Raw genomic sequence first — 21,901 nt, 5'->3', positions numbered from 1 at the left:
CACCTAAGGCAAACATAATTTTTTTCTCCCCCGCGTAAGCACCTCAGACAATAACACATACCTCTGGCCAGGAGAGGTCGATTGCACTATTTTTGTCATAAGTATTTGTCACTGAGGACTTGTCCTCTCCTGGAGCGTGGTCAAGGCACGAGTCCAAAAAGACAGTCTCTTGCTCAGCCCGGGAACAGAGCGTGGTGCCCAGAATAAGGCATGTGCCCTTACTGCCTGGAGTGCACGGAGGGGAGGGTGCGTGTGCCTCTCTAAGCACACACTCGCTAAGTTTAAATATCCAGGCACATTTTGTGATTATGCTTTCTCTCTCTCCTGTTTAATGGCTCCTCCTGTTACTCCCGATACATCAATACAGTTCTGTATATCATATCACCACTAGTCGTTAAGGTAAGAACGAAGAGGAAAGGCAGAGTCAATAGCAAAGCCCACTCACTGTACAGTACAGTAAATAGGGACCTCTCAGTGCAGAGACACACCGCTTCCAACGGCCATGTTTGTTAGCCCTTTCCCCTGATTCTTTTTCTTTTTTTTTTTTCTTTTTTTTTTTTCCTGTCTTCCCCCCAAGCCTAGAGACCAAAATAATCTTGCTAGGAACAGTCATAACAGGCAGAATTTCAAAGTGGAAGGAAGATGATAAGAATAGATTTCTACAAGTCCTGACCACGTGATTTGCGAAATAATTAATTCAGCACGTCCCTTAAGAAACACGGAGTCGTCATTAATCTGCCAAGCAAAGGACTCTATCAGACTTGAAAACTGAAGAGATCCCAAGAATATAATATACAAAGGGTGCAGTCCCTCTATCTGCACACCTAGCTCTTTGGTAGCTGCCGAAAAAGAAACGCCCGGTACGTAAACATTTTTTACTTTTATTCCTTCTTATTTAAGCCTTAATGAACTCAGCTGTCAAACGCTTGACAAATAGGGCACGCTGCTTCCTGGTTTCCAGCTCGGCAGCGGCCGGGAGCCGGACCCGGCGCAAGCGGTGACCTTTGCTTCCCAGGGAGCGGGGGGAAGAGGGCGAGCGCGGAGCCCCGCGGAGCCCCGCGGAGGAGGCAGGCTGACCGCCTCCCGGAGTGGCGGCGCTGACCGCGGCCGCCTGCGCGGGGAGGCGCGCAGCGGCGCGGAAGGAACAATGCGACTGTCAGGGCATCCGCTGCCCGGTCCCATCGGCGGGGAAAGGCCCTCAGCTCCTTTGCAAGCGGGGCCGTAAATTTTGCCGTGCGAGTTTGACAGCAGGGCTGCAGCGGGGCCGGAGCCAGCGCCGAGCGCGCCTTCGCCCCGCCGCCCGCACAAAGGCCGGCCCGGCCCCGGCCCCGGCCCCGCTCCCCCGGCCGCCCTGCCCGCTCCTGCCCGCTCCTGCCCGCCCGGCCCGGCGCGGGGCTGCGGAGGAGCCCCGGCGCATCCAGCCCCCGGAGCGGGCACGCCGCCTTTCAAGCCCCCGATCAATACCCCGGACCAGGGGGAAGTCGGATTTGTGTTTTTATACAAAGTCGCTCTCTATAGACTCCATAGAATATGGACAACGAGGCTGAGATTTCGCTGTGAAATCCCAGAGTCAGCTGGAAATACTCGCTGCAAACAGGATATTCTTTATTATCCCTTGCTGGAGTAATTGCTGAAAAACCCTAGATTGTAGCTTTTTATTACTTCCGTTTCGGTGGCAGGACAGAGACAAAGTTTCCTATGTTATGAATTATACATTCAAACAATAACACATTAATTCAATTATTCAAAGATGACAAATGTTTATGTGCTTTGGTAGTGACTAAGGGACAGATCTGCTACTTCACGAGAACTACTACATTTTTATCAATGAAGTTTTATATTATCCTGTTGGTCCGGGAAAGAAACCAAACTCCATCAAGACACTCAGTAATATGGACCCGAACATAAATCGCAGCCCTTTCATAAGAGCGTTTATTCCCGCATACAGCCCGGGCTATTTTATCAGTTTGACAATTGCCGGAGCTGTTGTTATAAATCATCATAAGTAATTCCTGAAAGGGTGCGAGGCTGCTGGGGGGCGGGCGGAGACTGTAAATCTTTCTGTTTTATTGCTTTATGAACATATGCTCCGATTGAAGAAGTCTTAGATCCTTTACTGGAGACAAATTCACGCAAAGCTGGAGTCCCACCAGCCAAAGGATTAACATTTCCTTAATACTTTTTCAGTGCCCTTTACGATGTCTTAATTCTGGTGGCGGTGGCGAAGGTGCTCCTTTCTTTCAGTCGTCCTCTATTTTCACACTAAATTTGGCCTTTTTTTTTTTTTTTTTTTTAACCCTAGCCCCCGAAAAGACACCCGAGGGCTGTGGGACTTTTTCCAGGGGGCTGCGAACTGACCTCCAAAAAGGCATTTTCTTCTCAATCCTCTTCGTGCTCTTTGCTCGGCCGGTGCACAACTTCTCCCTCGCAGTTTTGTGTAGGAAGCGAAAGACCTCTCCATCATCCAAAATGTCTAAACAGCGGCCAGAATTATGTTCGGCTTTGTGTGTATGTACACAAGTATGCAGAACACGCTGTGCGTGTAGGGGTTGCTGTATGTACACACAGACACGCGAGCGCGGGAGGCTCTGCAAAACTACCCGGACGCCGAAATATATGGCTGACGGAAAAGGATATAAAGAACCATTACCTCTTACTTGAGGCGAGATTTAAGTGCATCATTTCGAAGAAATATAGGATTATAAATCCGAAGCCGTACACAGTAATTTACATTGAACTTACGTTTCCATCACTGGACTCCAATCCTTTTATAACTGGTTTGCAAAGTCAGGAAAAGCAATGTAATTTAGATAAATGTTACAACGCACTTACGGTTAGTATTGTAAGGTAATACGTTACTGTCACATCCCCATGCTTTGGATGGTAATGAAATCATAGCAGATGTTAGATTAGGTGTGGTGTATTTATAGCTACAGATACGCTAGAAAAATCAAACAGAGGAGCTAATATAAATTTCTTTTTTGCCCAACTGGAATTGTTGGGGAGCTTTGTGGGCACACATCATGGATATACATCGGTTTTGCTCTATGTCTCTTCATACACACAGAGAGGGGAGGCAGGCTCAGGGCAGACACACACACGCACAAATGTCATGAGGGTTTTTTTTCCCAACGCTTCTTTCGCCTCCAGACAGGGGTAATCCGCGCTGCCCCGCATCTTCCCGGTACGGAGAAGGAGAAAACAAAAATCCGCGCACGCCAGTGAGCCCCAGCGCCTTTCCGCCGGTGCAGCGCTGCTGCGGAGCTGCCCCCGGCGTAGGCTTTCGGCTGCAGCCAGTCCCAAATACCTCCTCTTTCTCCGCCGGGAATTTCTGCGCCCTGGGATCATCCCGCGGAATTCACCCTTTCCCTGGCTCCGCCGGCCTCCGCGGGGCGCGTAAGTGCGGGCGCCGGCCGCCGCGGTGCGGAGCGACGCGGAGCTGTGCGGGAGGAGAGTGGGCTCGGCAGCGCGGCCGGGCGGGCCCGTGCGCGGAGCGCGGAGCGCAGAGCGCGGTGCGCGGGGGGGTGCGGCCCGCCCCGCGGGGCCCGGCGGGGCATCCCCGCTGCGCGGGGGCGCGGGCGGCGGCGGGGAGCGCGCCAGCCCGGCCCGGCGAGCTGCTCCCGCGGTCACGTGGGCCGATATGCCTGTATTTTAAGGCAGTGCCTATATTTCTGATTATAAAGGGGTTCCTCCTGCTCGCCCCCCAAATTCATCAATGGCCGCACGATTTAAAACCAAAACAAAACCCGAGCCGGCCAATTGCTGCCTGTGGTTCCAGGAGGCTGATGGCTAAAGGGTTGTGTGTTGATTTTCTTTTTTTTTAAAAAGCCCAACAAATTCCGATTTCCACTCGCTCTCTTTTATTGGTAGTTGAGCCTGAGCCTGTTTTCGTTCTATCGGGAATTCTGGTGTATGGAAATATCTGTAAAACCGCAAGATCAGGTTTAGGAGAGTATTGTCTGCAGACAAAGGGTGAAGGATATATTCTAAGAACTGCAAGCGCAGATCCTGAAAAGTGAGGAGCCCAGGTTTATGATAAGTTGATATACAGGTAAGCAACTGCATGACAAAATGGGACCTTTAACCGCAGGGGCTGCATTATCGCCTTTACTCAGAGACTGTCTGGAATTTGTTTGCAATCTCTGCCCATAACGGCTGCAAATGCGTGGAGTGGTCTCCACCTCCTTGGACGTTTTAAGCTGTATCTTCTTTTTATTAGTCTCTTTAGATAAAAAGTGGACTCCTTCACAAAGGCTAGCGGAAGACTTTTATCCTATCCTATCCTATTCCCAATTGTCGGTGGTTTCAGGAAGGGAGCTACAAATAAGCAAAGAAACGAAGGAGAGACAACTTTGCTAGATGCTCCCATTGCCAAAGTAAGATTGAGCATCACGCTAACGCGTTGCCGTGGATAGCCGGGCAGGGGGTAGCCTTGTTGATTTGTAAAGGGTGATTTAAAATAGGCTCATCGGTAATGTAGCCCCTACATATGGTCTCTTAAATATTCCTGCCAAGTGCTTTCCCGTACCTTTTCCCCTCGCCGTGCATTCGTGTTCGTCAGTGGCTGTTGTTTTCTTCCCCCAGTTGTTTTAGTGTTGATATTACTGGTATGCTCATGCCTTCGAGTTGCACACGGTGTTTGAAGCATGGCTTGATACTTATCTACCGAGAAGTTTCTTGCCCTGCATTTGTGCGGTTTGATCAATAAGGCGGTGGGAAGGTGCCTGGGGGGGACCGGTGCCTCTCTGGGCGGACTGGGGGGCTGGAAGCGACCCCACAGCCTCCCTGCAAGCTCAGCTCCCTCTTGGGCTGCTGCAACTAGCTCGGCTCTCCCAGGAGCGCCTGTTCCCACTGACTTGTGGCCTGCCTGAAGCCCGGGTGAGCTGGCGGGTTGTGTTTATTAGCGAGCCCCCGCGTAAAGCCCGGCTTTGTGCTGGCGAGCAGGAGCGGGTGTAAAGCTGCGCCGAGCCTGCCCGCCCCGAGTCACCGGCCGCGACCGAGGTGCTTGCCCTGCGGGAAACAGGACAGGGAGGCGAGGGGAAGGGGAGAAAGTTGGGGTGGGCTTTTTTGCTTTCTGTTGCGTGTTGATCTGCTCGATCAGAAGTTAAAGGCAGTGAACATTTTTCTTAGCTGTATGCCTCCAAGCTGCTGGCCTGCCAAGTTAGTCAGCTGAATCCAATTACTGCAAGCAGCATTTCATTTGGCTCGATGGAAGCACTCACTTATAGCTTCACCTAAAATTTCAATAATACCTATAGTGGGCCCACGCCTGAATAATTCTAAAGATTTCCCTGGGTTTAGCTCTGGCAACTTCTCCGAGGTCGGGTCTGCAGGAGCGGCGCTGGGAGCAGAGCACAACCCCGGCATGCCCGGGTTCCCCCCTCAGCAGTACAAACTTTGGGGGCTATTCCTGTGGCCGTGGAAATCTCGGTATTTGGCAAAGCTCTCGCCAAGTAAAGCATGTCTAGAGTAAGAATCCTGTCACCTGTGAGGCTGAGGAGCTGCTTCGGAAAGGGATGAGAAGTCGATAATTAATTAGACACAAAATGAAAACTTACCGTGTTAAACAGTGGCTAACAATGACTCGGTTTGCAATATTATGATCTCTCCGCTCAGGTGCTAAGATGCAACCCAACTTAGGCTGCCTTCATACACCCTGTAAAGTGCTATTTCTAACGAACTCTCTGTAAAAAAAAAATAATAAAGCTTTTAAAGTTGACGTACGCCCACGTGAATATATTATATAAGACATTACAGGGACAGGCCCGGGCCAAGAACCTGGGCGAGCATCATGTGTAATCATGAAGCTCCACTTCCCCAACTCCAGTTTGCCAGCATAAATTAAGGTGATTTGGAGGGGGAACGTTGCATCCTACTGGCTTTGGGTAGGGAGAGAGAAGACTTGGTGGAAAGTTGTGAGGTCTGTTGTGTTGTGAGCTATTGGAGGCCTTTCCGTTGGTTGTTCATTAAGTGGTGAGTTATTGCTATACAAGCCAAAGGTCATTTCAAAGGCTTATGGTGGCTAGATATCGTCTTCATAATGACCTGGGCTGCTTTGTGGGGGATTTTCTGGCACTCTTAAGTTCTTAAAGCCCTGAGCCGGCACGTTGCACAGCCAAAAGCAAAATGCTCATTTCGAGCCGCACATATTTGCGGCGTATTTTCAGTACCGGAGTGTCTTCGCTTATCTTTCTCTCTGGCTTACCCGGGGGGTGGAGGGAGGAAGGGAGAGCTCCGTTCCCGCGGAGCGCTCCGCGGGCCGTGATTGCGGGCGGCGGGCGCGGTGGCTGTGACCGACGGGGGTGACCGCAGCTCCCCTGCGATGGCGCTCCCGTCCCCCCGTGCGCTGCTTCTCCGCGCCTCGGCCGGGGCGGCCCGGGGAGGCAGGCGCGGCGCTGCCTTCCGTCGGCGGCGGCCGATGCGCGGGGCCCGGCGGAGCGGCTGCCTCAGGCCGCCCTGCCCGGGTCCGGCCCGCAGCCGGGGTATTTCGCTCGTTTCTTTGCTCCCCGCCTCTCTCAAAGCGCTACTAATAAATGAAGAGAAGCATCTGCCCTTTGTCTGTTAAAAGATCTGACGCGGACGGAAAGACAGGGTGAGGGGCTGCGGGCGAGAGGTGCATTTATTAACAAAGTCCTAAGGAAGAAAGTCCAAAACAAAGCAGTTTCCGCTGAGAGTTCTCACTTCTGTTGCAGGTCCGTGTCCACGGATTACCCAAAGGAACCTGAAGATCCTACCCACACAGTTAAAGTCAAAAATCAAGAAAAAACATAAGTGTGGTGAGTTCTCTGAATTTCATTTTCCACGCATCCCTCGCTTCCCCGGCGCGGCCGGCCCTTCGCAAGGGGCAGAGCCCGGGCCCGCCGCCGGCCCGCCGAGCGGGCAGCGCTGCCGCCGCCCTCCACGCCAAATAAATAACAGCCCGCCGAAAGCCCCCCTGAACGCGGCCCGTGGTCAGAGGGAGCCGAGCCCGGCTGGGGAGCAGCCAAGCCCTGGACCCAGCCGGGGGGAGAGGGTGACTCCCCGTGGGGGGGGCTCCGTAGCTGGTTTAAGAAGCCTCACGGCGGCCACCGCTCCGTACCGGAGCCAGCTCCCCCTCGCCGCTCCTCTGTCCGCCGGGCCCCTCCGCGATCTCCGGTGCTCTCAGCCCCCCAAAAGCGACACCCCTCCGGCTCAGGCACAGCCCCAGCAGTGGGTGCCCAGTCGCCAGCCCGGGGCAGAGTCTCCCCGCCGCCCGGCTCCCCTGCCCGCGGGACGGCCTGGCGGTGGCTTCCGTGCTTTTCTTATATACGGGGCTGCCCCGGGCCGGCGGTCGGGAAACGTGCCGAGCGGGGGATTCTTTTGCCGGGCTCCCTCCTACGCGCCGGCTGCTTTGCACTTCTGAAAGTGCCGGGGCTTGGGAAGTGTTTTCCTTTTCATTCCTGGCCGGAGCGTTTACTGCCACGGCGCTAGCAGTCATAAATTTTGTTACAAACCGCAATGACAGGTGCATTGATATGCACCCTGAGAGCTCCGACTGCTTTAATAACCGCTCCGCTGGCCGCTCTCACCGCCTCTTATTTATTCGGTATCATATTAGATATTGATCCTAAGCAGAATTAAGTGTAGTGGAAGTTTTAGTAGAGAACTGCTTAAAATGAACGCGTCGGGAGGAAAGCGGCCGGCAGTGCCGGGCCGGTGTCAGCGTGGGCCGGCCGCGCTCCGCGCACACGCGCGGGTGGACGCGTGGGCTCCCGGCTGTTCCCCAGACAGAGCCGTGAGAGGGTCGGTAACCTCCAAAACCGCTGGAACCAGTGGCGGGACAAAGACCCCCATTATCGTGTGCAACGCCTAACAGTTCAGATGAGGTTAACCTTTCTGGAGAGGAGGAAGGGAAATCCAAAACACAGACATGGATACTCCGCGGCTTCCTACCCTCGGTGCCTCGGAGCCCACGGCTCGACCTCACCATTTGGATCTCCCTTTTTTTTTTTTTTTTTCCCCCCGGAGGCTGTTTCTGGCCAAACCACCAAGTGTTGAGCCCCTGCTTTGGTGTTACCTATAAAAACATCACCCCGGGCCTTGCACTCGTGGAAAATCAAACCCTGGAAAGGTCTCTCTCTCCCTCTTTCTCTCCCTCTCTCTCTTTTTAAGATCTAAAGATGAGCCACCAAACAGTTGAGCATTGTCCATGTGATTTATGGCCCATAGCCTCCTTTTTAGGTTCAAGCAGAGTTCACAAGCAGTTGGTATTTCAGAAAAGAAATAAGGCTTTTAACAGCTTAACAGCAATATTCTTTCTTAAGATTCTGCATATTCTTTTGGGAACTATATTTTACAAAGCACATAAAAGCCTACGCTCAAGGCGGTGTTGTGCTAACAAAAGTCCTCAGTGCAGACTGCTCCCGAAAATGTAGATGATAGAAGTAGAAAACGAGCGACGGAGTTATTTTGCACAAAAATACTTTTCAAGACTCGTCAAGATTATCACAGTCATCTGAATCGCCACCATCCATTTCCATAGACAGTTTTTAATCAAAATTTTCCAGGAGAGGAAAATAGCTCTTTTCCCATTTCTATCAGCTTCGCAGATCATCCCAAGCTTTTGTTCAGGGAAGAAAAGGACCCCGGCAGTTTGTGACATGGGATAAACCGCCGAGAGCGTATCGCAGCTCGCTGAGGTTATTCTGAGTTATACAGACTTGTTTCCCGGTGAATTTTAGAGAACAGATCAGCGGTACTCCGCGGTACCAATTGCTGCGGGAGAAAGAGCAGAACTCTGTTAGTGTTGCTCAGGTATAGGCTGGAGAATGGTAATTATCGGACACTGTTCAAAAATTTCTACCTACTTTTCTCTGGTATGTTAATAGGCTTAAACCCTGAAGAAATACAATGAACTCTTAAGACACGTTGAGTTACAAACGTATATTGCCAGGTGGAGTATGTGCTAATTTACAAAATTACTAAAAATGTCGAAGAAAACCCCTATCCGACAAGAAAAATAAGAACAGGGAATATTAAAAAGCCGTAACAAAATTGCAGAACAGTTTCTATCTTGCAAAGAGCGCAAGAAAGTTTCGTAAGCAGCAAGGGGAAAGGTAACAGCACCCTGCCCCAAAACATCTGCCCCAAGGGGACCTTGCGTTTTCGGTCTAAGCAGTCTGCTCGGGGGGGCAATGGGGGGCGGGGAGGGGAGCGCCAAAAATTTACAGGCTGAAAAAAGTGGAGAAACTCCTAAAAGTGTTCTCCAATGTCTCAGGTTCTTTCTACTGGGGACAAATAAAAGGGACAAGAAACGTTGGGTGAGGGAATTTAATACATCACAGAATTAAAATAGGGGAGCTGACCTGCGACTTCCTTTATAGTGCAAAGCGAAGGGAGTGAATGGCGCCGGTTACACTTTAACTCCGGAGGAATCCGGGGGAAGAAGGAGGCCGGGTTTACAAAGGGGACGGGATTTTTCTGCCTCTGCCCGGCCGCAGCCCGGGCTCAATCCATCATGTCAGCCGTGCGCGGCCCTGCGCACGCGTGCCGGGCGGGCTGGCGAGGGGCGCCGGGGGGGCTCCCAGCCGAAACGGGTCCCTGGGGACACCACCCAGCGCGGCCTCGCGGTGCTCACTGACAGCCCTGGCCTGCAACCGCGGCGGCCGAGCCAGCGACATGCGTGCGGGAAAGGGCCAAAGACAGAACAAAGCAAGAAAACGTCCCCTCAAATGCCTCAAGAAAGTGGCCTCTAGGAAGTCGCGCCAATGTGTCCCTCTTCCCCACAGCACCATCGCTCACGGGTGGCTCCTTCCCTGCTCTCCCCCGGTCCTTCCCTAGCGTGCCCTGCTCTCTCCCTGGTGTGCCCCGCTTTGCCGTGGCTCCTGCCTGGTGACCCTGTGCCTTCCCTGGTGTCCCCTGCTCCCTCCCTGGCGACTCTGCACCTTCTCTCGTGTTTCCTGGTCCTTCTGTGGTGTCCCCTGCTCCTTCTTTGATGTCCTCTGCCCCTTCTCTGGTGTCCCTTGGTCCTTCTCTGGTGTCCCCTGCTCCATCCTTGATGTCTCCCGGTCCTTCCCTGGTGTTCCGCGGTCTCTCCCTGGCGCCCCCGCTCCTTCCCCGCTGTACCCCGCTCCCACCCCGCTGCCCCCGAGCCCACCCGCCCAGCCGAGCCTGGGGGTGCCGGGGTGCGGGGCGCGCCGGGGCCGGCCCGGCCGCTCCTAGCCGGCGCTCCGCCACTGAAGGTCTCTTTTGTGTCCCCGCTGTCCCCCTCCCCAGGTGGCTGCGAGTGGCCCGGGCCGACGACGTGAGGCGCGGGGCGGCAGTCAATGTTATTTGAGCGGGGGCCGCGGGCCTCGGCGATCGCAGAGCGGAGGATGCAGAAAGCCGCCTACTACGACAACGCGGGGCTCTTCGGCGGCTACACCTACAGCAAGGCCGACGCCTACCCCTACGGCGCGGCCCACCAGCCCTACGGCCAGGCCGGCCTGGACGGCGAGTACCCCGGCTCCGCCTGCTCCGTCCAGGGCTCGGCGCCCGGCCGCGGCCCGGCCCACAAGGGCAGCGAGTTGAGCGGCAGCTGCATGCGGACGGCCGGGGGCGGCCCCGCGGGCAACCAGCCCCCGGGCATCGGCGAGCAGCAGCCCCCGACGCTGCCGCCCTCCTCCCCGCCCAACCCACCCCCCAGCGCACCCCCTCCGAAAAAAGCCAAGGCGGGCCCCAACTCCTCGGGCTCGGCCACCGCCACCCTCAGCAAGCAGATATTCCCCTGGATGAAGGAGTCACGGCAGAACTCCAAGCAGAAAAGCACCTGCGCCCCCTCAGGTAGCCCGACTCCCCTCCCCCAGACCCGGCCCTCTGCCCGCTCGGGGAGCCAGGCTGAGCCCCTCGGGCTGAACCCCTGGGGCTGAGTCCCCCAGCCCTGCGCCTCGTCCCCTACTCCTCCAGCTGCCATCGCCCCCACTCCCCGCTCGGGTGTCCCAGCCCTGCCGGGCGCTGCAGGTGGGGCAGGCTGGGGGCTCCCGGCCGCCCCTGGACGGGCGGTCGCTGGGGGCCCCTGGGGGAGGCAGCTCTGGGGGTGTGTGTGTGCGGGGCAGAGAGGGGTGGGAGGCTGCTCCCGCCCCCCCTGCGCCCCCTTCCCCGGGCGCCGGCAGAGCGGGAGGGGGCAGCGGGGCTCCGCGGGACTCGGGGGGGGGGGGGGGGGGGCTTTCGGGGGGGACCAACGGCTGTTTGTGCCTCTTCCCCGCAGGAGAGAGCTGTGAGGACAAGAGCCCCCCCGGGCCGGCCTCCAAGAGGGTGCGCACAGCTTACACCAGCGCGCAGCTGGTGGAGCTGGAGAAGGAGTTTCACTTCAACCGCTACCTGTGCCGGCCGCGCCGGGTGGAGATGGCCAACCTGCTCAACCTGACCGAGCGGCAGATCAAGATCTGGTTCCAGAACCGCCGGATGAAGTACAAAAAGGACCAGAAAGCCAAAGGCATCATGCACTCTCCTGTCGGACAGTCCCCGGACCGCAGCCCCCCCCTGAGCGGCCCAAACCACGTCGGCTACTCCAGCCAGCTCCCCAGCGTCAACAGCCTCAGCTACGACGCGCCCTCGCCCACCTCCTTCGCCAAATCCCAGCAGAGCATGTACGGGCTGGCCGCCTACACGGCGCCGCTCAGCAGCTGCCTGCCGCAGCAGAAGCGCTACGCGGGCGCGGAGTACGACCCCCACCCCATGCAGAGCGGCGGCGGCGGCGGCTTCGCCAACCCCGGCCTGCAGGGCAGCCCCGTCTACGTGGGGGGCAACTTCGTGGACTCGATGCCGGCGTCGGGCCCCATGTTCAACCTGGGGCACCTGCAGCACCCCTCCTCCGCCAGCGTGGACTACAGCTGCGCCGCCCAGATCCCCGGCGGCCACCACCACGGACCTTGCGACCCCCACCCCACCTACACGGACCTCTCCTCTCACCACACCTCTCAGGGACGGATGCAGGAGGCGCCCAAGCTCACGCATCTGTAGCGGGGCGGCGGCCGACGGGGCCCGCTCCCCTCTCGATTACCTCACTTTTCTGACGGGACAGTGTGACTTTGCTCTCGAGTGCCAACAGTATTAGTGGATGTGTCTCCCCTAGCAGCTTCTTTCTTCCGCGGCCCCGAGTAGGTCCGTGAGCAGGAGCCTTTCTCTTAGGGCTGTGTTAAGCATGACAGTGCAATGTACTGCAGACCGAGGGACTGATAAGCTGGTAATGATGTACTTGAAGGTAAGTCTTAGAGGTGCCGTAGTGTTAGCAGCGCGTCATGCTGAGGTGTTCTAGACCAGTCGTGAGCGGTGGGAACTCGCCCGCGAGTAAGATTATTTCAGAGAAGTTAATTTATGAATTCTTCCGTAACGTAAGGATCGCATCGGAGTAAATGATATGTATTTATTATTTTAAGCGAGACATTTTTGTATCACTGATTATTTATCCTCGTCTTAATGTATTTATGTGGGTATTTGTAGAGTTTCTTCACCAATACTTCGGGAGAGCGATTCAGGTCCGTGGTGACTTACATTTCACCTATTTAGTATATTCGGTCTGAGCTAGTTGAGAGAGTAGTCTTGAACAGTTGTAACAGTGGCTGGTGTTTGTAGTTTATGTAAGGATTAATTAAGACAGCAAGTCGTAAGTCATTAATAGAGTAAAACAAACTGTGGCATCACACAAAGAGCCCTTACATTTAGAAAAAAATATATCGAAAGTATTTTTAAAGTATTTATTTCTAACCGTCTGGCCCCACTCGAGCGCCTGGGTGGCTTGGCTGGCAGCTGGCTCGGCCGGGTGAAGCCACCTTTAGTTGGAAGCGCAGCCGCTTTGAGGAGGCGATCTACAAAGCGGGGTGCTTGGCCATCTTGTTTCAGATCAAATCCTGCATACAAAAACCTCGGTGAGGTTAGCATTTATTTATTGAGTGGGTATCTATCGCACATATTATTATTTCAGTGGGCTATTTTATTTTCTTTCTTTTTTTTTTCCCCCTTTAATTACACTCTGGCTATCTGAAATAGGAAAGAAATTAGAAGCTTAGAACGCAAAAAAATTAGAAACCCTCTGATAGTGCTAATTTCATTAGGGTCTCCATAGCGATCCGCGCAGCAGCTGCCGCCTCCTTTGTTATTTATACTGTTGTCTTTATACTAACCATAAATCAATTTTTTAGACATCTTTGGAAGCCCGAGCTTTTCCTCTCGTTTTTCATAAAAATAAACTTTGAAAGAAATTTGACAATCAGATATGTCCAGCCGAAGGGGAGCCGCCGAGGCGGGGTGCGGGCCCCGGCCGGGCACTGCCGCTCCGCTCCCCCCGCGCCCGACGAGGACGGGCCCTTCCCCTCGGCCCGCGGCACAGGGGCACCGCCGCCTCCCTCTGTCACGAACGGGACAGTTAACACGGGGAAGTGCTAAAAAAAAAAAAAAAGGAGAGAAAAAAAGAAAGGAGAAAAAAAAGAGAAAAAAAAAGGAACGATGCTCTGAACCCTCGTGTTTCCTTCTCTCTAGTTACACGGCTGTGTTGAATCCCTCGCTGGATTTACAGAGATACTTCTTTTGTAAACGTTGCCATTAAAGTCTCTTCCTGACGGTACATGACGCTCCGAGAAGACTATTCTTATCTCTTCCTAAAAGTGTCGAGTTAAAGATTAATCCGAATTTCTGTATTCCTCACCAAACTGTCTGATGCACCACTTCCCAGTCTGACAAACACTGCAGCTCCTACTCCATCCTCTAATGACAGGACCTGGCATTCCTATTGTGGGAAATATTTTAACTCCTCCAATTCTGGTCAACACAGACAAGTTTTCTTTCTTTCTTTTCTTCTTCTTTTCTTTCTCCTCCCTACTTTCTTCCTCGCATTCTGGTATTTGTGTTTGGCTGGACAGTAACGATTCAAAATATTACATAGGGTTTTATTTTCCCCTCTGTGCGATTTTAACAATGTTGTGCTCCGTTGAGAAGTGTATCTTTTGTTAAATTTCACTTTTACCCAAGCAGATTTGGATATATGTGTTGTAGATCTGTAAAGAAAACAGAACAGAATAAACTACTTTGTTTGGAGACATATTTTAACCATTTTGAGCCCTAAAATTGTTTTCTATGGACGTTTTCACACCAGTTGTTTCTTAGAAGCTCCATCCAGGAGTAAACAAAACATACAAACAACGGAGAAAGTAAGGCTAAACACCACTCGTGAATTATACTTCTATAATATTCCATAAATATATATTCGTATCTCCAAAACTTTCTGTGATCAATGTACCCACGACTGAAATTGTCCATGTAGGTTTTTTGATGTGTTCTTGGAAACACAATGTATTTTGCATCACCTGCTTCCGTCTGTGAAATGGCAAGGCACCACCATTTCTGCAGGGCTGTCCCTGGTGTAACTCAATGTGCTTTTCCCAAGTGTTTCCCACCTTCGTGCTCCGTAGGCTGTTCTTCAAACAGTGTCTGCTCTGCCTTACAGTATTAGTCCTTCATTAAAACTGTTAAGAAAGAAAAGGCCGTTTATAGATAGCCTTTCCCCACATCTGAGGAAGAAGAGGGTTTCAGAGGAACTCTGACCACAAACATGGTGTTACTGAGGCACGCTGACCTGAATTATTTGATATTGCAGAAAGATGGGGTTTGCAGACTTGGTTTCCAGTGAGGAAGGAGGAGGAGCACGTGTGAGGGGGAATCTTCTTGTAAATAGATTCACTTTCTTCTCCGTGACTCTGGCAGAGGCATCTTGTTTGTAATGCGATAGAAGTCCGTGATGATAACCTAATTATTAGAAGTAATGTTACTTTAGCGAGAACACTGGCATTTTTACAATGTTTGTACAAGCATCAGCAATCTAGAGGAGAGAGACGCTTTGGCACAAGCTAGACTTTTTCTTGGCCCATCATTTAAAACCCATAAATTATAAACAACCCCCTTTCACACTCAATAGGAACTCAGCTCCTTTGCAACAGCATCTGATGTGCTGAACTCTGGTCATGCATTTAAAACACAACTCGTCAGCCAATGCCAGGCCTTTCTTTGCAAACAGGAGCCATAGCACCCCTTCCCTTCCTTCCCTGCTCCCTCCATATGCGCCAGACCCATAACAGGGTCACTGAGCCAGGGCCTCTCAATGCCGGCAGCGCTGCCGCAGTGTTTGGGATAGGGAGCTGGCGACAGTACCAGCTGAGAGGTGTCAGGGGTGCACCAAGCTTCAGCAAGGCCATGGAGGTTTTCCTGTTCAGATCAGTGGGTTTTGGGTCTCCACTTTTTGGTCTGGCCCTTACAGTAACCCACCATTTAATGGGGCTGCAGCAGTTTCCCTGCTACAGAAGTGAGACGAGGCTTTGTGTTAGCTCTGCGCAGTCAGTGCGGGGCTGAGCTGCCCCTTTGCATCCTGTTTCTTTTGAGGGGGGTTAGGTCCATGTCCCTCTGTCTAGGGCCTGGTGAGCTGCACCGGAGCAGGGGGACCTAGGCAGGCACAGCCAGGGACTCCCAGGGATGCCACTGTCTTGCAGACGCCACTTGTGTGGGGCTGGGAAAACAAAGCCAAGGGCCTCGTGCTTCATTAGCAAGTGCTCCCCTGGGCACAGCACTGCAGGGTCCCAGCCCTGGTCCCAGGGCAGGCTGGGCAGGGACCCCGGGGTACCCCGCATGGCTGCCACCATGGGACCATGCCTGGGTCACCCGGGGCTGGAGGCAACCTTGTCCATGGGGGAAGATGAGGCAAGTGGCTGCACACCCAGGAATCAAGGACAGGCAGGGAGGAGGCTGGCTAAGAAAGAGGGAGCCCACCAGTACCAGCTAGAAGCCCCCTGACTTCCTTGGTGACCAGCTAGGTCAATGGAGCTCCATGGCAAGAAGCCTGAAGGCAGGATCCACCACTGGAGTCTCTGCACCTCACCATCCCCAGGGGAAGCCATGTGAAACAGTCTGCAGGGAGGTCCAGGCACAGAAGGGACTACTCGGCTAGGGAAAAAAGAGGACAAAGGGGATGGGGCTGCCGGGGTACCACTGGGAGGGTGTCCCGCTGACAGCTGTTGGCCGGGGAGAGAGGGAAGAAGCTGCAGGTTGTGATGCCATCCTTCTACATGCCAGCCTGCCGTGTGTGCCCAGTGGCCACACACAATGGCAGCCTGGCGGAGAGGCCCGGGCATCTGGCACCGCCATCGCAGACCTGCCTGGGAACAAAAGCTGGGGCCAGACGGGCAGCACAAATGAACCGGTGCTGCCGGGGCAATTAGGGCAGTGGTGGCTGGCTGAGCACCACGTGATGTTATATACTGATGAACCGGCTACCTCTGCTTTTAAAAGGCATGAGATGGGCTGACCAGAGCTGTGTTGGCTGCAGCCACGTTCCAGGGACCGAGAGGCAGGTCTCCATTCCCATGTGAGCAGCAGCAGTGGGTATGCCATGGTCCTCACTGGGAGTGGGGCTGGCAGGGGAGGGAGGGGGCTGGGTCTATTAAGGGTCATCAATCACCGGATATGCACTTTTCACTTGACAGCGGTTCCTCCTACTTCAGCTCAGGCCTGAGCCAGCTGGGACTCGACCAGAAACCCTGGCCAACAGAGGCAGAGCCCGGTCCCGGAGCCCGAGAGCCATGGACTGGGCCATGGACTAACGTGGCTTCCAGCTGGCAGGACAGGACCGAGCCCCTGTGGTCACAAAGGGTGAGATGCAAAATGAGACACAGCGAGGTGTCTGTGCCTGCACATGCCCAGGCCTCTGCAGATGCTGCTCGGGAGCAGAGGTGGGCTTTTGTCTCCACCTTCAGAGCCCAGGGTCCTGGAGCTCTCTGAACTGCTCTGGGATGACTGCAGTGACCATAAGCACAAAGCTGAAGGCAATTATCACGGGATCTGTACTAGGCTGGATGGAGGTCTCCTGGGTGAAAAATACTCCTGAATGTTCAATTCAAACAATAGGGTTCATTTTTTCTTTATTTGCTGATGTGCAGTTTTACTTGCAACAGCAGAAATTTTTGGAGAGGGTAGAAAACCCCATGCTGAGTGAGGTGCGTAGCCTTGATCTTTCCTCCAAGGAACGCAGGCCACCTTTTAGGATCTTTGGGAGCAAGAAGGGCTAGGCAAGGCAGAAATCTTGGCTGCAAACCCTTTGACATCTCTGTTTTGAACACAGCTGTATGACTTACCTCAATACCTTTGGATTATCAATACGCATAATTTTTCCTTCCTACCAAATTCACAGCCATGGGACAAGAAACAGGGTGTTACGTGGCACGGGGGCCTGTATGGAATCACTCTTCTGGGGAAATCCTTACAGAAGGAGGGGGAGACTTTCCTCTTTGCTGTGTTCATGCAGAGGATCTTTGTAGTTATCCCACGAACTGGGAGAGCACAGGTCCCTGTCCCAGGCCTGGTGAAACTGCCCCAGGAGTCAGCCAGGAAAGGGGAGCTTGGGGCAGGGCAATACCGATGGCAGAGGGAAACCCACCTTCCTCAGGAGGAGCACGAAGTGCCCTGCCCACTTGGAAGGGCTGTGCTTGTGCTGGAGCTGGTTATGGCTCCCCCAGAGTGGCAAGACCATTCTCCTTCCCTGCCCTGGGATGTCTGTACATCTCTGGTTTTATTCACACTTTACAAAATAAACTCCCCAGAGCTTCTCCTCCTTCTTCTCTGACAGCCTTCCCCCCAGGGCCCCTTGGTGGTTTGCCTGTGCTAACAGGGCCAGTGCTTAAATCCCCAGTGTTTGCCTACCTCTCTTTGGGATGCCCACCCACACCCTGGCTGTCTCCACACCATGGATGTACATCCCCACGTACTGATGAGAACCAGCTCTCCCAGCTGGCAGCGTCGTGGCAGCAGAGGGGGAAGGACAAGGTCATGCTCAAACCAGACCTTTCTCATAATCTTCCTGAGGGCTGGGGAGGGATCTGTTGAATCTCCTGTGTGTTAGTTATTGTGACAAACACAGAGGGTCGAGGCTGGCCCCAAAGAGGAAAGGCAACACGCCCCAACCTCAAAGTGGTCCCTGTGGCTCAGGGCTGCCAGCGCCTTCAACACACGCACTGCTCAAGCAGCCTCCCCAGGGCACTGCTGGTAAATGTCAGCACCCAACACGGCTCAGGGCTTTTTGGCTGGGTTTGTTCCTTCATCGTGTCTTCATGGTGGCTGTCTCAGGCTTTGCAGTGGCCCAAGTTTCCAGAAGCGTGGTGGCATAGAGGCTGGTTTGGTCCATTGTTCTCACAGAAGTTTCTGCCCCAGCAGCTCCCCTGGCTTGTGCCATCACTGCATTGCTCGCACAGATGTCCCTAAACCTCCCAGCCATTTTCAAATTGCTTTTGATAGCATCATGCTCTTTCCACTCTTATTTTAAACACACTTTTCTTCTTCCTCCTTTGACTTTCAGGGACTCTCTCCCATTGCTCCTTTTGCAAAAAACAGCTGCAGTCACTCAACTTCATATCACTGGGACTTAGCTATTTAAGTCTGAACACTGTGAAATTCAGGAGCATAGAAAATTTCATGCCCCTCAAAAGCCAAGCAGCAACAAGAGACGCTTTGCCTGTGTTTAGCCACCGATTTCTGCTTTCCCCATCCTTGAACAGTCCTGCAAAAACAAACAGGTAACAAATGAAACACTCAGTAACAGAATCCATCTGGGTGAATGGAAAGATCGTATGTTGGTGTGAACATGGACAGCTCTTCCAGCGTTTAAAACACAGCTTTAGGGGTAATTAAATCAGTTGCGTTCTGCAAACAGAAGACTCAAGTAAAGCAGCAGCCCTCCTCCGGAGCCAGTGCTGTTTGGTTCATTGCGGGCAGGAGTATTTACAGCAGAGGAGACTGAAGAGAACAGGTGCTTTCCTGCATGGACAGCCTTTCTCTGCTAAAGAGAAAGCCTGGTGTTCCCAGGCTTCTGTTTTGTCAGAAGATGGCATTTTCCAAACTGCTCTGATCGCCATGGGTGTGCTGAGCAAGTTTGTATCATGCAGAATTTAACCCCTCCCTCAAAATGTAGGTTTCCTGACAAGGTGTACTTGATTTAAACTGTTCTCCTAATTCATACCTCCATCCTCTGTAAATGTAAATGTAGGTGCTACCCCATTATTGATGCAGCAAGGTAACGCAGCCCAGAACAGTGAACAAGTCTGTGGCTGGAGAACACCTAACTTCGGGCTTACAGTGACTGCTGTGTCTGTAGACTCTGAGTCCCAAGCACGTTAAAGCAGTAATCTGTATAGCCAGCCTTTGCTCTGTGATACATACTTTATAGCAGATGCGCTGGATGAGCTGGGGAAAAAGGGGGGCTGATTGAAGGCCACGTTGCTGGTCAGAGCCCATATGCAGGGAAGTGCTCCCGTGTCCTGGTGGGCTTGTGCCTGCCTGTCTCAGGGATGTGTCCTTTCAGGGTCTCTGTGGGAAAGAAAACCAGGCCTGCTCTAAACCACCAGCTGGGCGTAATGGTGGGGCAGCTGGGGCTGAGCCACAGAGCACAATTCTCCATGGGAAAGAGTTGAAGCCGAGTCAGTGAAAATGCTCTGATTGTGTCTCCCTGTTGTGTCCCTTCCCTGCCACCAGCCCAGCCCTCTGAAATCCACAAAAGACCCAGTAGGATTTTTCCTTCTCTGGGAATCCTGGTTGCCCTTGGGTGGCTGGCACCATTTCTGGTCCTCACAAATCTGTGGGCATCTTCCTGACCACAGCGAGCAGCACTTTGGCAAAGAGCTTGCAGAGCTGTTTGGGCTGTTGAGTGGAAGGCACTGCATCATGGATGAAGGAACTTTTGATTTCAGGCTTTTATTTAGAAATAAAGTATTTTTTTCATAAGGTACCACCCTTGCATTTCACATCTGAGTCCACACCCACCTCCTAAGACTTAGAAGGTTACATGTCTAATTCGAAGCGGCATGATGTAGCCCTTCTTTGTGTTCCTTGTCTGTCCAGTCCCAAGTCACCAAAGCCCAAGTGTGCTCTGCTCAGTGCACCCTTCTGCTGTTCTCTAACTGCACTGACGCATGGTTATCAGTTGATGAGTTGGACAAAACCCATCATTATCCAAATCAAGCATATGTGTAGCTCAGACTGGATGGTTAAGTGTCACTTGGAGCCATTTAGGGAAAGACGATCACTTTTGGAGTCCAGGCTTCACATCCTCCATGCTTGTTCCTGTTCTGTGCCATTCCGGGGGGGTGAAAAGCAAGAAAGAGAGTTGGAGGGTTTGGCTGGGCAGTGCAACTCGCCTGCACTCTCCTGCTAGATGCAAACGCTCAGTAAGCAATGCCGAATAGCCTAGGAGAAGTGAAAGCCCATTAACGGGGTGGAGCCCGGGGATTCACTTTTTGAGAGCCTGCAGAGCACTTATCTGATGCAGCGAGACCATTAAGTGCCGTGAGGCACAGCAACCCCCACCCCCCGGGTGCGGAAAGCCTGGGGGTGCCTGCGCAGCCCGCCGCGCCCCCGGCTGCTCCCTGGGCTGCGTGGGCTCCCGTGGGAAGCTCCGGGGGCCTGGCCGGCAGCGGGGCAAGGGGAGGCGGCAGAGCTGCGCTGGGACGGGAGCCCGGGTAGCGGGGAAGCGCCGGCTCACCCACCCTCCAAACTCCCGGCAAGCGGCTCCGAAGTGCGCGGCGGCTCGGGCGAGTGCAGGGCGAGCGGCCTGTCCCGGGGGGGACCCGGGAGGGCTCGCTGGGGCGGCCGGGAGTGGGCAAGGGAGCTGGCGGCGCCCGGGACCCTCAGTGCGGGCTCCCCCCGCCGGGCTCCCATTGGCCGCGGGGCGGGACGTGCCGCCCCGCTCCCGGTCCTATATTAGGGCAATATTGCCCGGCGGGGCGCGGGGAGCGGCGCTGCCCCGCGGGCCATGGACCTGGGGTACTTTCCCCTCGCCTTCCCGCCGGGACAGTGCCGCGGGGCTCCGCAGCCCCCCTATCCCCGGCGGGAGGACGGTGCCTTCCTGGCGTTGGGCACCGCGGCCAGCGCCGCTCCCCCCCCGCCACCTGCTTGCGCAGCGGCGGTGGGGTACGCGGCAGCCACCCCCGCGACGCCTGGCCCCGGCTACCGGCCGACCCGCGGAGCCAGACCGCCGGGCATCGCCACGTCCATCTTCCCCGGGAGCGGCCGCCAGCCACAGCCGCTGGAGGCCGGCCGCCCCTGCCCCTGTCCCGGCGTCGGGGGGCTGCGGCGCCTCTCGCCCTGCCCCGGGGCCGCCCCCGCGCCCGGCTCCCCGGTCCCCGCGGCGACCGCGGCGGCGCCCCGCACCTTCGAGTGGATGCGAGCGAAGCGGAGCCCGCCTGGGAGAAGTGAGTGGGGCGGCGGGGCGCGGGCGGGGGCTGCTCCCATCCCGGGTCCCCTCTGCCCCGCTCCTGCCCCGGCCCCGGCCCCGGCCCCCGCCCCGCTCCCTTCCCCTGCCCCCGCTGAAGCGCGGTGTTTTTCGCCGTTGCAGGCGGCGCGGAGCCGTGCGGGGGGGAACCTCCCGCCTGCCCCGCACGCACCAGCTTCAGCACCCGGCAGCTCACGGAGCTGGAGAAGGAGTTTCACTTCAGCCGGTACCTGTCGCGGTCCCGCCGCTCCGAGGTGGCCCGCTCGCGCGCCTCCGCGACGCCCAGGTGAAGGTCTGGTTCCAGAACCGCCGCATGAAGCAGAAGAAGCGGTGGCGGGAGGCGCTGGCCGCCCCCGCCGCCTCGCCCACGGGTGCCCCGGCGGGCCCCGCGTGATGGCCCCGCCGCCCCCACGGAGGGCTCTGCCGGGGACGTCGGAGCTGGGATGGAGGCAAGGGCCGGCGGTGCACCCGCGGCCGTGCAGCTCCGCTGTTTTTTTTCTATTGCAACTTATTTACAGTTTTATTTTCGGAGGGTTCAGGGAAAGGTGCCGGCTCGAAACGCTGCGGCTGCTGCTGAATTTCGGGCCGGGCCAAGGTAGTGGGCTGGCACAGCCGGGAGCTAACGGGGACTGCCGCTGGCCGCGGGGAGAGCAGAGAGCAGCTCCA

General features: G+C 55.0%; 2 protein-coding genes across 2 annotated transcripts in view; both read left to right on the top strand.

Moving 5' to 3' along the window:
- The window catches only part of HOXD3 (homeobox D3), a 31,248-nt gene extending 17,355 nt beyond the window's left edge, over positions 1 to 13,893 (top strand). Inside the window, exons 2-4 of the mRNA XM_068407405.1 lie at positions 6,693 to 6,776; positions 10,234 to 10,779; positions 11,204 to 13,893. Coding sequence (XP_068263506.1) covers positions 10,284 to 10,779; positions 11,204 to 11,958 — 1,251 coding nt within the window. The 5' untranslated portion in view covers positions 6,693 to 6,776; positions 10,234 to 10,283 and the 3' untranslated portion in view covers positions 11,959 to 13,893. The remainder of the gene's footprint in view (positions 1 to 6,692; positions 6,777 to 10,233; positions 10,780 to 11,203) is intronic.
- Positions 13,894 to 20,776: 6,883 nt separating this feature from the next.
- LOC137667498 (homeobox protein Hox-D1-like) lies at positions 20,777 to 21,629 on the top strand. The gene is given in 3 exon segments (XM_068408311.1): positions 20,777 to 21,215; positions 21,359 to 21,499; positions 21,502 to 21,629. Coding segments are annotated over 3 exon segments (708 nt in total).
- The last annotated feature ends 272 nt before the right edge of the window (positions 21,630 to 21,901 follow it).

This window comes from Nyctibius grandis, chromosome 9, assembly GCF_013368605.1.
Source record: "Nyctibius grandis isolate bNycGra1 chromosome 9, bNycGra1.pri, whole genome shotgun sequence".
In the NCBI taxonomy this organism is placed as follows: domain Eukaryota; kingdom Metazoa; phylum Chordata; class Aves; order Nyctibiiformes; family Nyctibiidae; genus Nyctibius; species Nyctibius grandis.
Note: the sequence above shows the minus strand (reverse complement) of the source record. Positions and strands in the feature narration are given on the sequence as shown.